The 13,689-nt window shown below is 37.5% G+C and overlaps 1 protein-coding gene across 1 annotated transcript; it reads right to left on the reverse strand.

The window, feature by feature from the left end:
* Positions 1-3,942: 3,942 nt before the first annotated feature.
* LOC121203520 (probable leucine-rich repeat receptor-like serine/threonine-protein kinase At3g14840) lies at positions 3,943-13,470 on the reverse strand. The gene is made up of 9 exons (XM_041082180.1): positions 13,413-13,470; positions 11,912-12,288; positions 11,525-11,723; positions 11,146-11,265; positions 10,737-10,855; positions 5,202-5,373; positions 4,869-5,106; positions 4,632-4,782; positions 3,943-4,350 (listed from the first exon to the last, which is right to left on the reverse strand). The coding sequence occupies exons 1-9, from the start codon at positions 13,468-13,470 to the stop codon at positions 3,943-3,945; spliced, it is 1,842 nt and encodes a 613-aa protein (XP_040938114.1).
* Between the last annotated feature and the right edge of the window lie 219 nt (positions 13,471-13,689).

The following is a 13,689-nucleotide window of genomic DNA, read 5'->3' on the forward strand; positions in this document are numbered from 1 at the left end:
GAAGGTGCCTTCCAAGCCAAAACCAGACCAGCTTCAAACTCCTCTGAATACAAAAGGAAGAAAACCTGGTTAGACAAGCCAAAGACAGATGGTGCAAGAAAATATCCACCTTGCCCACACTGTAAAAGGCTAAGTCATCCGGGTGAAGTATGTTGGTTTAAGCCTGATGTGCAGTACAAAATCTTCAAAAAGATGGGCCATGCAGAGAAAATTTGCAAAACCAAAGGTAAACAGAGACCAAATCAACCTCAATAGCCAAGAGCTGAAGCTCAAGTAGTAGAAGAAGGTAGTGACCAAGAAGAGCAAGTCTTTGCAGTTTCTTGCTCAGCTACCAAAAGAAAAGCCACAAAAGGATGGTTAATTGACAGTGGATGTATTAACCACATGACTCCAGATGCTGCTATCTTCAAGTCAATTGACAGAAGCTTCAAAACAAGGGTGAAGGTTGGAAATGGACATTTCATCAAAGTAGAATACAAAGGAGATGTGTTGATTGGCACTCCTACAGGTACCAAACTTGTTTCAAATGTACTTTTGGTGCCTGAAATAGATAGAAACCTGCTCAGTATAGATCAGTTGATTGAAAGGGGCTACTCTGTGGTGTTTAAAGGCAAGAAGTGCCTAATCAATGATCCAAATGGATCCAAGCTCATGTTAGTGACCATGGCTGACAAAAACTTTGTAGTGGACTGGAACAAGGGCGCAGACAGTGCCTACACAGTTGCTTAGGATGAATCCAAGCTATGGCACAAAAGGCTTGGCTATGTCAACTACAACTCAATCACTCAGCTAACCAAAGAAGATTTGGTTGAAAAATTCACTAACTCAGTTGAAAAGGAAGAAGTTTGTGAAGTATGTCAGCTAGGAAAACAAGCTAGACTACCATTTCCTACAAACAAAGCCTAGAGAGCTTCTAAAAGACTGCAACTTGTACACATTGATTTGTGTGTCCAATGAAGACTCAATCTCTGAATGGCAGTAGGTATTTCATCTTATTCATTGATGATTACTTGAGTTATTGCTGGATTTATTTTTTGAAACAGAAATCAGAAGTGGCTTCAGTATTTTTTAAGTTTAAAGCTACAGCAGAGACTGAAACAGGTTGCAAGTTGAAGACATTGAGGTCTGATAATGGGACTAAATATACTTCATCTGGTTACATACATTTTGTGATGAAACAGGCATCAAACACCAGCTCACCAACACTTATACACCTTAACAAAATGGTGTAAGTGAAAGAAAGAACATAAGCTTGATGGATATGGCCAGATGCCTAATGTTTGAAAGAAATTTGCCTAAGACATTTTGGGCAGAAGCAGTTAGCACTGCTGTTTACCTCCAAAACAGGCTCCTAACCAAGGCTTTGGATCAGAAAACTCCATTCGAGGCTTGGTTCGGGTTCAAACCATCACTGGCTCACCTAAGAGTCTTTGGCTGCATTTGTTATGCTCATGTTCCAGCAGCAAAAAGAGACAAGGTTGCTAAGAAAGCTCAACCTGGTATTCTGGTATTCTGCTAAGAAAGCCTTGTATGACTTGAAACAGGCTCCAAGAGCATGGTATAGCAAGATCGATGGCTATCTAGCTAGCCTTGGATTTGAAAGAAGCATCAGTGAACCTACTTTGTATGTGAAAAAGCAATGTAATGAAACTCAACTGATAGTGTCTCTATATGTTGATGATCTGTTAGTAACAGGAGGAGACCAAGCAATGCTGACAGACTTCAAGTCCAAAATGCAACAAGTGTTTGAGATGTCTGATTTAGGACAAATGTTGTACTTCCTTGGCATGGAAGTATACCAAACTTAGTAAGAGATCTTTCTAAGTCAAAAGGCTTTTGCCTTAAAAATTCTAAACAAATTCTCCATGCTGAATTGTAAAGCAACAAGTACACCAGTTGCCATTAGAGAGAAACTATCAAGCCAATGTGATTTTGAAAAGGTTAATGAATCAACTTATAGAAGTCTAGTTGGATGTTTGCTCTATTTAACTGCCACTAGACCAGACATTATGTTTGCTATAAGTTTGCTTTCAAGATTCATCTATTGCTGCAATGAAAAGCACTTTCAAGCTGCCAAAAGAGTGCCTAGGTACATCAAAGGTACATAGAGCTATGGAATGTTGTTTAGCAAAATTGAAAACTTGAAATTAATTGGCTATACTGATAGTGATTGGGCTGGATCGATAGATGATATGAAGCAAACTATTGTTGCTCAATCAACTGCTGGAGCAGAGTATGTGGTAGCTGCAGGAGCTGTCAACCAAGCCATTTGGCTAAAAACAATAATGGCTGATTTAAATAACACCAAAGGGAAGCAACATAGATCAATTGTGACAACCAATCTGCTGTTGCAATTGTAAAAAATCTAGTGTTCCAGTGAAGCTGATTCATTGCAGTTTAGAAGAACAACTTGCTGATATCTTAACAAAACCCCTTAGTGTGTTAAGATTTGAATATTTAAGAGCCAAAATGGGAGTTTGCATCATACAAGCCAAGGAGGAGTGTTGAAATTGTCCTGCGTGCATCACATAAAGCAACCAAGGAGCAGACAATGCCACATAAGTTATGCAGATGAAGTACATACAGTCCAAGTTATGTGGATGAAGTATGAAGATCAAGTTGTTGTAGTATTTTCGAATAAAGCACATGCAGCTATTGAAGTTGATGTTACTGTTCAATTTCGGTTTCATTTTTGTTACTTTAAGTAATATTTTCTAACTTAGTTTAATTAGAACTAAGTAGGTAATGTATTTAATGCATTCGGTGCTGATAAGATTGATAAATCAACTTACCTAATTGTGCAAGTTGTGATTTGCAAGTTGTAATATGCAAGCGGTGCAAGTTACAATGAAGTCTAAAAATAGTAAATATGTTAAAGCTGATCAGCTTATGACTGGTATATGTATTGGCACTATGCCATCTTTTTGATCAATGAATTTTAATAGAAATCATTCAAGAAAAATACTCTCTCAATTTTTGCTTTCATAGTTCAACCTAGATTCTATTTGTTTGCTTAAAAACTTTCAGACTTGAATTTCAAAGTTTTTGTCATTCTTCATCCGGATTTATTATGATGTTGCTCAAGTTTTACACTAAACTTCATACTTCCTCTGGATAAATTGTTCCAAAACCCCAACACATATGTATGAAGAGCATTCCATACAATCTTTGTATTAGTGGCAGCAACAATTATGGTAGCAATAATAGGATCAACACATGTCAGAATGACATTTTCAATCAATTGATCTTGAAGAAACCAAGAGATAGGTGCTAGGTTTTCATGGTATCAGTGTTTTATGGGATAGTACAGATGGGTTCAGGTATAGTGCCATCTAGAAGACCATAAAGGTTATGACCATGCATAAGCATTGATGCTTGGGCCTTCGGAGAAATTATGACTACTCACCAGCTTGATGGGTAGTTGGGTTAGAGGATTAAGTTGACCAACTGTGATATTGTTTATAGCATTAGAGTTGATGATGGTTGAATCCATTTGGGCGTGACGAGGGAAAAGAGAAAAGGAAAAAAAATGCTCATTTGAACTTGGAGTAATGAAAAAGTGAATGGGTTTATTGAGATGTAGGTAACTATTTATAGAGTTACATAACTCATGAAACCATAAAGAAAAGATAAAAGGAATTTTAAAAAATAACATTAAATTTGAAATGAAAAATAAGATAAGTAATTTAAAAAAAAGATAACAAGATCAAAATAGAATAATTATTGTTGTGACTAAGTCAATGGTGGTTATTGCAGTTTGATAATGAGAGAAAATAGGTATACAAATATCGAAATTCCATCGTTAAATTTATTGGACAAAAGGGCTAATTAAGCCTTGGGTTCAAAAGGAGTACTAAACTTTTGGGAGGGGGAGGGGAATTATACGTTGTCTGATTCTCTATGAACTTATTCCAGCAGCAAGATGGTGATAGAAAATTGTTTCTAGTTTGTGGAATCTCTATTCTGCCAATACCCAGAAGTCAAACTAACTGGATAGAGATCAGCAGCAGATGTTGAAGAAGTGGTCCATGGCGCATCACCTAACATACTCTTAGTCTGGCTAATATCTGCATCATCATCATCTTCAAGTTTCCTATACAACTTTTTCATAGTTTCAACATTCTTTTGACAGCTTGAAGAGGACATTGAATCTGTGCAGTACTCCTGAACTTCGGCCTTGCCTTCAAGTATGCTCACCACCGAAGACATTGGAGGTCTAGCTGAAGCTGTGGGATTTGTGCATAATAGAGCAACATTTATCATTGTCATCACCTCGTTTTTGTCGCAATCTGAGCCGATCCTTGTATCAACTAATTCCAACAAGTTCCCATTCTCCTTCAATACATGAGCCTAGAAAAACACAAAATTTAATTTCCACTTTCAGTTTCATTTCATAAAATATGACGTTCAAACTCACTAATGCATAAGCTTTCTTTGTCATGTGTATAAAGTAGTCGTGTCTGGCATATGTAATATGTTCTTGACATTTGATACATATGTGTGTTGAATGCGGAAATGAATATGTTGAACACGTGTTGGAAACAAATACTTTAGAAAAATAAGAGTGGGAGCAACATAGCAACATAGTAATGAAGATGCATAATGGAAGAAAGAATGATAACTTAATTTACCCATTCAAGGAGAATGAAAGGTTCTTGCTTTGGGCGGATTCTAGTGTTGCACCTCCCACTAACAATTTCAAGAGCCACTATCCCAAAACTATAAACATCCGCTTTCTCTGTCAAATGGCCATGCAATGCATACTCAGGAGCCATATAGCCACTGGAAATTTAACATCGTCAATTAAATACAGCTTTTTATAGGTTAACATCAATGAATAGTGAGAATGAATCTGAAATGAGACTTACTAAGTTCCTGCAATTCGGGTGCTAATGTGGGTATTATCTTCTTCATCAAGCTTAGCCAAACCAAAGTCGGATATTTTAGGGTTAAGATTCTTATCAAGCAACACATTGGAGGCCTTGATGTCTCTATGCACAATCTTCAACCTTGATTCTTCATGGAGGTAAGCTAATCCTCTTGCTATACCAATGCAGATCTTCTTCCTTGTTGGCCAGTCTAATATCGACTGAGATTCTTGTGGCCCTTTTCATTTTCAAAATAAAAAGAGTGGCTCAGTTATATGTATTCACATACTTCTCATTCATGTTAGAATAGGTAGACATTGGATGAGGTTGTACCAAATAATGCACGAGCAAGGCTGTTGTTTTCCAGGTACTCGTATATAAGCATCAGTTGGTTTCCTTCAATGCAACATCCATACAACTTTACAAGATAAGGGTGTTGTAGAGCTGAAATCATGCCAATCTCAGTCACCAACTCACGGTTTCCTTTCTTCGATCGAGCTGATAGCTGCTTATTGGAACCCACCCATTGTTTGAAAAGTCAAAAAGGGTGGGCACCGAAAGTAGAAAGTAAAATTGGTTGGCAAGTTGGGTTAAAAGTTGGCATGGGATAATTGCAATTTTGGTCCCTAATTGTATAGGGACATTGCAAGTTGATCCTTGAACCTCAACTATAAATAGGCCTAACCATTTCTTACTTTCTTCATCCCACACTTGCCATTCTCTACTTAAGGCAATTGTTCTCTCTCCCTATTTGTAAACTTTCACTTGTATTTTTGGAGTGAAATATATTTGGTAGTGCCCGAGGACGTAGGCAAAATTTGCTGAACCTCGTTAAAATTCTAGTGTTCTTTATTTTTGTTCTGCATATTTTGCAAGTGTCATTGTAGTGATTTATTGTGCTATTAAATTACGATAGAGTGATATTCTGGCTAGGAAAGATCTGGTATGTAAGCGATCCTCGTGATCTACCTCTCTTTCCTAGGAATTGAACTTAGTGTGATTTTTCAGTACAATAATTTTACTCTTTCACACGCTTCCGCGCAACAATTTGTACCAGAGCCAGGTTCGTACTTGGGGAATACGACCGTTTACGGTACTATTCACGTATACGACACTATTCACGTATACAGTACTGTTCACGTATACAGCACTATTCACGTATACGGTACTGTTCACGTATACAGTAGTTGGGATTGAGGAGAAAAATGGCAGCAGCATCGTCATCAGCAAGGACTACTGTGACAAATGCAAAATTTGAAGTAGAGAAATTTGACGGTACCAATAATTTTGGTATGTGGCAGTGTGAGATCCTGGATGTCTTATGTCAGCAAGAGCTGGATATAGCCCTTGAAGAAAAAACCTGACAAGATGGATGACAAGGAGTGGGCCAAGATCAATAGACAGGCGTGTGGTACAATCCGCCTATGTTTGGCCAAAGAGCAGAAGTACTCCGTCATGAGGGAGACATCAGCGAAGAAGCTGTGGGATACATTGGAAGAAAAGTTTCTAAAGAAAAGTCTTGAAAATAGGCTTTATATGAAAAAGAAACTTTTTCGGTTCACGTATGCACCCGGTATGTCGATGAATGACCATGTGAACTCATTCAATAAAATTTTAGCAGACTTGCTAAATTTGGATGAGAAATTTGAAGATGAAGACAAGGCATTATTGTTGTTGAATTCCCTTCCTGATGAATATGATCATCTCACCACCACATTGCTTCATGGGAAAGATTCAATCACATTTGATGCAGTCTGTAGTGCGTTGTATAGATCTGAGACTCGAAAGAAAGATAAAAGAGATCACAGAGATACAACTGCAGAAGTCTTAACAGTAAGAGGTCGTTCACACAGCAGCAAACCTGGTAGAAGGGGTAAGTCCAAAGGGAGACCCGCCAAAGATGAATGTGCCTTTTGTCGTGAGAAAGGGCATTGGAAAAAGAATTGTCCTAAGTTACAAAAGGGCAAGTCTATTTCTAATGCATGTGTAGCGGAGCATGATGAGGAGTCAGACTTTAGCTTGGTTGGCATGGCAATGGCATGTCAAACGGATGAGTGGATATTGGATTCGGGATGTACTTACCATATGTGTCCTAATAAGGACTGGTTTTCTAGTCTTGAAGAACTAGAATGTGGAGTTGTTTTTATGGGCAATGATAGTGCCTGTAAGACAATGGGTGTAGGTACAATCAAATTGAAGAACCATGACGGCTCAATCCAAGTTCTGACAGATGTTCGCTATGTACCCAGCTTGAAGAAAAATCTCATCTCATTAGGGGCCCTAGAATCTAAAGGGCTCACAATCACTTTGAGAGATGGATTACTAAAGGTAGTAGCTGGGGTATTGACGGTGATGAAAGGCACTAGAAGAAATAACTTGTACTATTTAAATGGAAGTACAGTTATTGGATCAACATCAACAGCTTCTGCGAAAGATGCAGATTCAGAGGCTACCAGGTTATGGCATAGGCGATTGGGACATGCTGGTGAAAAAGCTTTGCAGACTTTGGCGAAGCAAGGCTTGTTGAAAGGTGCAAATTCTTGCAAATTGGAATTCTGTGAACATTGTGTTCTGGGCAAGCAGACGAGGGTAAAATTTGGTTCAGCAATTCACAATACGAAAGGAATTCTGGACTATGTTCACAATGATGTGTGGGGACCTACCAAAGTGGCTTCTTTGGGAGGTATGCACTATTTTGTCACTTTTCTTGATGATTATTCAAGAAAAGTATGGGTGTATCTAATGAAAAGAAAAAATGAAGTTTTGGATGCATTTCTGAAGTGGAAGAAGATGGTGGAGACTCAGACAGGTCGAAAGGTCAAACGACTTCGATCAGATAATGGTACTGAGTACAAAAATGATCCATTTCTACAAGTATGTCAAGATGAGGGCATTGTGCGACACTTCACTGTTCGAGATACACCACAGCAGAATGGGGTGGCAGAACGCATGAATCGGACTATACTGGAGAAAGTTCGATGTATGTTGTCCAATGCTGGATTGGGCAAGGAATTTTGGGCTGAGGCAGTTACATATGCGTGCCATCTAATTAACCGATTGCCATCAGCTGCAATAAATGGAAAAACTCCTATGGAGATGTGGACTGGTAAACCTGCTACTGATTATGATTCTTTACATGTTTTTGGTTCCACTGCATATTATCATGTAAAAGAATCTAAGTTAGACCCAAGAGCAAAGAAAGTATTATTCATGGGTATAACTGGTGGTGTAAAAGGATACCGTCTCTGGTGTCCTGATACAAGGAAGATTGTTTTCAGTAGAGATGTAACTTTTGATGAATCAACCATGATGAAGAACGAGGATTCACAAAAGGATGACAAAACCAGTAGTACTTTGCAGCAGGTGGAGTTTGAAAAGGTTAATGATGATCCAGCTAATATTGAAAGAACAAATGATGAAGAAGTTTCGACCCAAGAACTTCTACAGCAACAAGATTCAATTGCATATAGGAGGCCAAGAAGAGAGATTCGTAAGCCTGCTCGCTTTGATGATATGGTGGCCTATGCACTTCCAATTGCAGATGATGATGTTCCTTCCACTTACACAGAAGCAATAAGTAACTCTGATGGTGTAAAGTGGAAGCAAGCTATGAATGAAGAAATGCAGTCTCTTCATAAAAATAGGACTTGGGAGTTGGTGAGACTGCCCAAGGGAAAGAAGGCAATTGGATGCAAATGGGTATATGCAAAGAAGGAAGGATTTCCTGGTAAAAATGAAATTCGATACAAGGCTAGATTGGTAGCAAAGGGTTACGCTCAGAAAGAAGGAATAGACTACAATGAAGTGTTTTCTCCAGTTGTGAAGCATTCGTCTATTCGGATTTTGCTAGCCTTGGTTGCGCAATACGATCTTGAACTAGTTCAGCTTGATGTGAAGACAGCATTTTTACACGGTGATTTGGAAGAGGAAATCTATATGACTCAGCCTGATGGATTCAATGTTGCTGATAAAGAAAATTGGGTTTGCAAACTGACAAAGTCGCTTTATGGATTGAAACAATCTCCGAGGCAGTGGTACAAGCGATTTGATCAGTTCATGAAAGGGCAAAGGTACACAAGAAGTAAATTTGATCATTGCGTATATTTTCAGAAGCTACAAGAAGGAACTTTCATATACTTGCTCTTATATGTTGATGATATGCTGATAGCATCTAAGAGCAAAGTTGAGATTGAGAGATTGAAGACTCAACTCAATCTCGAGTTTGAGATGAAAGATCTAGGAGAAGCTAAAAAGATTATCGGCATGGAAATATGTAGAGATAGAGCTCATGGCAGAGTTAGCTTGTCTCAGAAGCAGTATTTGAAGAAAGTACTACAGCAGTTTGGTATGAACGAGCAGACCAAACCTGTAAGTACCCCGTTGGCTTCTCATTTCAAGCTTTCTGCACAACTATCTCCTTCGACGAATACGGAACGAGAATACATGTTGCAAGTTCCGTATTCTAATGCAGTGGGTAGCTTGATGTATGCAATGGTGTGTACAAGACCCGACATTTCACAGGCAGTTAGTATAGTGAGCAGGTATATGCATAATCCTGGAAAAGGACATTGGCAAGCTGTGAAATGGATTCTACGGTATATTTAGAAGACCGTGGATGTTGGATTACTGTTCAAGCAGGATAATACACTTGGTAAAGGTGTTATTGGGTACGTTGATTCTGACTATGCCGGTGATTTGGACAAGCGAAGATCAACCACCGGTTATGTGTTTACACTTGCTGGAGGACCAATAAGTTGGAAGTCTACACTACAGTCTACAGTTGCATTGTCAACCACAGAAGCCGAGTACCTGGCTGTAACAGAGGCTGTAAAGGAGGCTATTTGGTTACAAGGTATGGCTAAAACCTTGGGGTTGGTTCAGGAGCATATTAACGTGTATTGTGATAGTCAAAGTGCTATTCATTTAGCAAAGAATCAAGTCTATCATGCACGTACAAAACATATCGACGTACGATTCCATTTTGTGCGGGAAATTATTGAAGAGGGGAAAATTTGTCTTCAGAAGATCAAGAATGCAAATAATCCCGCAGATATGATGACCAAGGTGGTAACAGCAACCAAGTTCGAACATTGTTTGAACTTGATTAATATCCTGCAAGTTTAACAGTTGAAGAAGGCACTATCAAGTATTGTTGTCAAAGGCAGAAAGAATTGTGTGAAGATAAGATTATCCTAATCAAATCTTCAAGGTGGAGATTATTGGAACCCACCCATTGTTTGAAAAGTCAAAAAGGGTGGGCACCGAAAGTAGAAAGTAAAATTGGTTGGCAAGTTGGGTTAAAAGTTGGCATGGGATAATTGCAATTTTGGTCCCTAATTGTATAGGGACATTGCAAGTTGATCCTTGAACCTCAACTATAAATAGGCCTAACCATTTCTTACTTTCTTCATCCCACACTTGCCATTCTCTACTTAAGGCAATTGTTCTCTCTCCCTATTTGTAAACTTTCACTTGTATTTTTGGAGTGAAATATATTTGGTAGTGCCCGAGGACGTAGGCAAAATTTGCTGAACCTTCGTTAAAATTCTAGTGTTCTTTATTTTTGTTCTGCATATTTTGCAAGTGTCATTGTAGTGATTTATTGTGCTATTAAATTACGATAGAGTGATATTCTGGCTAGGAAAGATCTGGTATGTAAGCGATCCTCGTGATCCACCTCTCTTTCCTGGGAATTGAACTTAGTGTGATTTTTCAGTACAATAATTTTACTCTTTCACACGCTTCCGCGCAACACTGCTTAACAGCGACCATCGTGCCTTCTGCTAGAGTGCCCTGCGTTTGAAAAAAAAATGATTACCAGGTCCCATCATGAACAATTTACCTGCAGAAAGTGTTGCACATGATTACCTTGTAGACGGGACCAAAACCACCTTCTCCAATCTTATTAGAAGCATGAAAATCGTTTGTAGCAGCTTTAATTTGCCTTAAGGTAAAGGAAGTTGTCTGCAACTCTATACCTTTTAGATCTGTGGAACATGTTAAACCTATTATAAGAAAAATTTATAATATCATTTGAATTGGACTTATGGACACTACATATGTTTACTATTTTATGCCAAAATCATGAAAAAAAGGAATGACCGGGTTTAAATTGCGATCACAAACGTGTTTTCAGTCGCATAACATATGATATTAGGATCAATTTTGATGAGTATCAATAGAAAAAAGAACTGAAAACCGCAGAATAAAGACGGTGCAACTGTTGTATGAAACAGAGTATAATGATATTCCGTTTAAATAACTTGTTCCAATGTACTCTTCCGTCTTAAACAGCCATTCCACCAAAGGATGCCTAAAATCAGTAAAGCAGCAAACACTACTCCGGCCACAATACCGACCACTATAGCTGCTGAGATACCACTGCCAGGTTTATATTCTGGTTCAACAAAATTATATATAAGTACGTTGCATTGATGATATGAACATCTTAGTCGAAAGCATAATATATTAGATGTGACATATCAACAAATGAAAGAACAGAGATAAGGCCTAGAGATCTGCCTATCAGCCGATCACTCGAGGCTTAGTCCAGTTAATATATAAAACCACTTCTAAGAGACGATGCGAGGTCCGAATCCTAGTATCTACGTCTGCAATTAACTGGGAATGATAAGAGAAATGAATTGAAAACCTACTAGGATCAAAAATGGATATTGCTGAGATTAGAGGGCCGTAAATGCCTTTCTCGGGTATAGAAGTTGTCCCTTTTCCGGCCCATTGGAAACGAATCTCTAAAGTGCTATCGCTTACAGTTGCATTGAATGGTTCTACTGTTGGTATGCCTGCCATTCCTGTTTTTTCTTTAATATTGAAATCCTTCAGCACCCGCTTCCCCTGCAATTATTATCCGTTCCATTTAACCTTACTTTCCGTGCAAGCACATGTTGTAAAGCAACATTTGTGTATATTTATATCGAAAATTCGACACTCACCCAAATCAGGATAACATGTAAACCAATTAAGCTAAACCAAATTCTAACATATAGAACTTAGTAGTAACAAGAATGATACTAAAAACGAACCTGAATGTAAACATCAAATATGCGCCTCCCCAAGCTGCTGTAATTTTGATCATTAGTGAACTGAATCTCAGCGAAATGAAGATTTACTGTGTACGTTGCATTGGCGAGACAGAATGCATAGTAAGTCAAAGAGCTAGGCGCAAGCCTTGCATTTTTGTAGAGTTGTTCATCACTACCATTGAAAGAAACTTGTCCATTGTCTAAAAAATATTTATCGTCGGAGTTGCTATCGTCTAGAAAAATTCCGGTGCTGCTAAATGCCCAGTTGGTACTTTGGTAAAATGTCGAAGGCCCAGCTTGATCGTTATCGGCTTCGTAAGTGCTGCCATTAACAGTTATTTCTCCCCCACCACAGTTTATACGGACAAAGTGCAAAGCTGAGGAATATAACAATAGTTTGTAGCAATCACATGGAAAAGAGGAGAAAGGAAACTTTAAAGAATACAACACAAGAAATAGCACACAAGGAAGAATTATTTCTGTTATGAAGGGATACTTAAAAGCTTTTGTCATACACCTATTTAATATGAATTTAAACTATGTGACCTTATGCTTACCCCAATATTATTTCAAAAAAAATTTCTGTCTCATTTTAATTAGGGGGTTAGTAATAACAAATAGCAGCTAAAAAATTGTTGCTATATTTGATAAATTTTTTAGTATAATCACACATGTGGTCATCCATTTTACGATACGAGCTTAATTCTGTTTGAGTTGAGTAGTATTTAGGTAGCATTCGAACTTGACTTAAATACTAGAGAAAAAGTCCACTTTCATTTTATTATCCATATTCCGTAAATCTTTAAATAGAAGATAATACGAGTTTAAATGTGATAAAATTAATGTCCTTCTAACTATTGCGATAACAATAATATCATCTAAACTAAGTTGAATTAGCAAATGTATATCAGCATTAACATAGATGAAGTGTCACAAGCAATTCTGAATATCTAACAAATATGAAATTTGTACTCACGCTCGCCTGTGCATTTAATTTGGCTTCTCAAACATGGAGCAATTCCTCTAATAAAACAATTAAAAAGCTTAGGCATTAAAATCCCAGAATTGAAGTGGCTGAAAGACAAAAAAAATTAGTTTAATGATTGTTGTTGTGTTGACACTTACGAGTTATTGACTTTTGCAATGCTTGCGAACAAGTTCCTGCAGATCCACAATCAACCACAAATGATATATATACAACGATTTACAACAAAGATCCACTAATGGAGTTAGAGGAGAAACTTGTCATACACGGTATTCCTTATTTGACAGCTTGATCCACCTGTGTTATTGAAGTTGTTGTATGAAAGATCCCTGCAAATAAAAAAGTTTAGAATATTATTTTCATTAAGAGTCTGCAGGTATACTCATAAATATCTCTATTAAAAGCTTGATATGGGCAACAAGTCTATTAAAGCTGATATTAGTTTGATTTTGGTTAATCAAACTTGTTAAGCATATAATGAATTGAATTCAACATTAAATAAGAAGTGAATCTTACATTTTGTTATTTGTTTCCAGTATCCATGAAGGGACTGATCCAGTAAAATTGTTTCCATTTAAGAACCTAATGAAAAGAAATCATCAAGTTTTTCTTTTATTTCCATTTGTTCCAAATGAGTATATAACTAAAAGAAAATGTAGTTTACACTACAACTAAAAACCATATCCTTACATATTATCGAAATCAAAATCAGAAAGCTGATTTGGAATTTCTCCAGTGAGTCTATTAAAGCTGAGATCTCTACAAGAAAATTTATTAAAATGGTATTAAACCA

Source organism: Gossypium hirsutum, chromosome A11 (assembly GCF_007990345.1).
Source record: "Gossypium hirsutum isolate 1008001.06 chromosome A11, Gossypium_hirsutum_v2.1, whole genome shotgun sequence".
Lineage (NCBI taxonomy): Eukaryota > Viridiplantae > Streptophyta > Magnoliopsida > Malvales > Malvaceae > Gossypium > Gossypium hirsutum.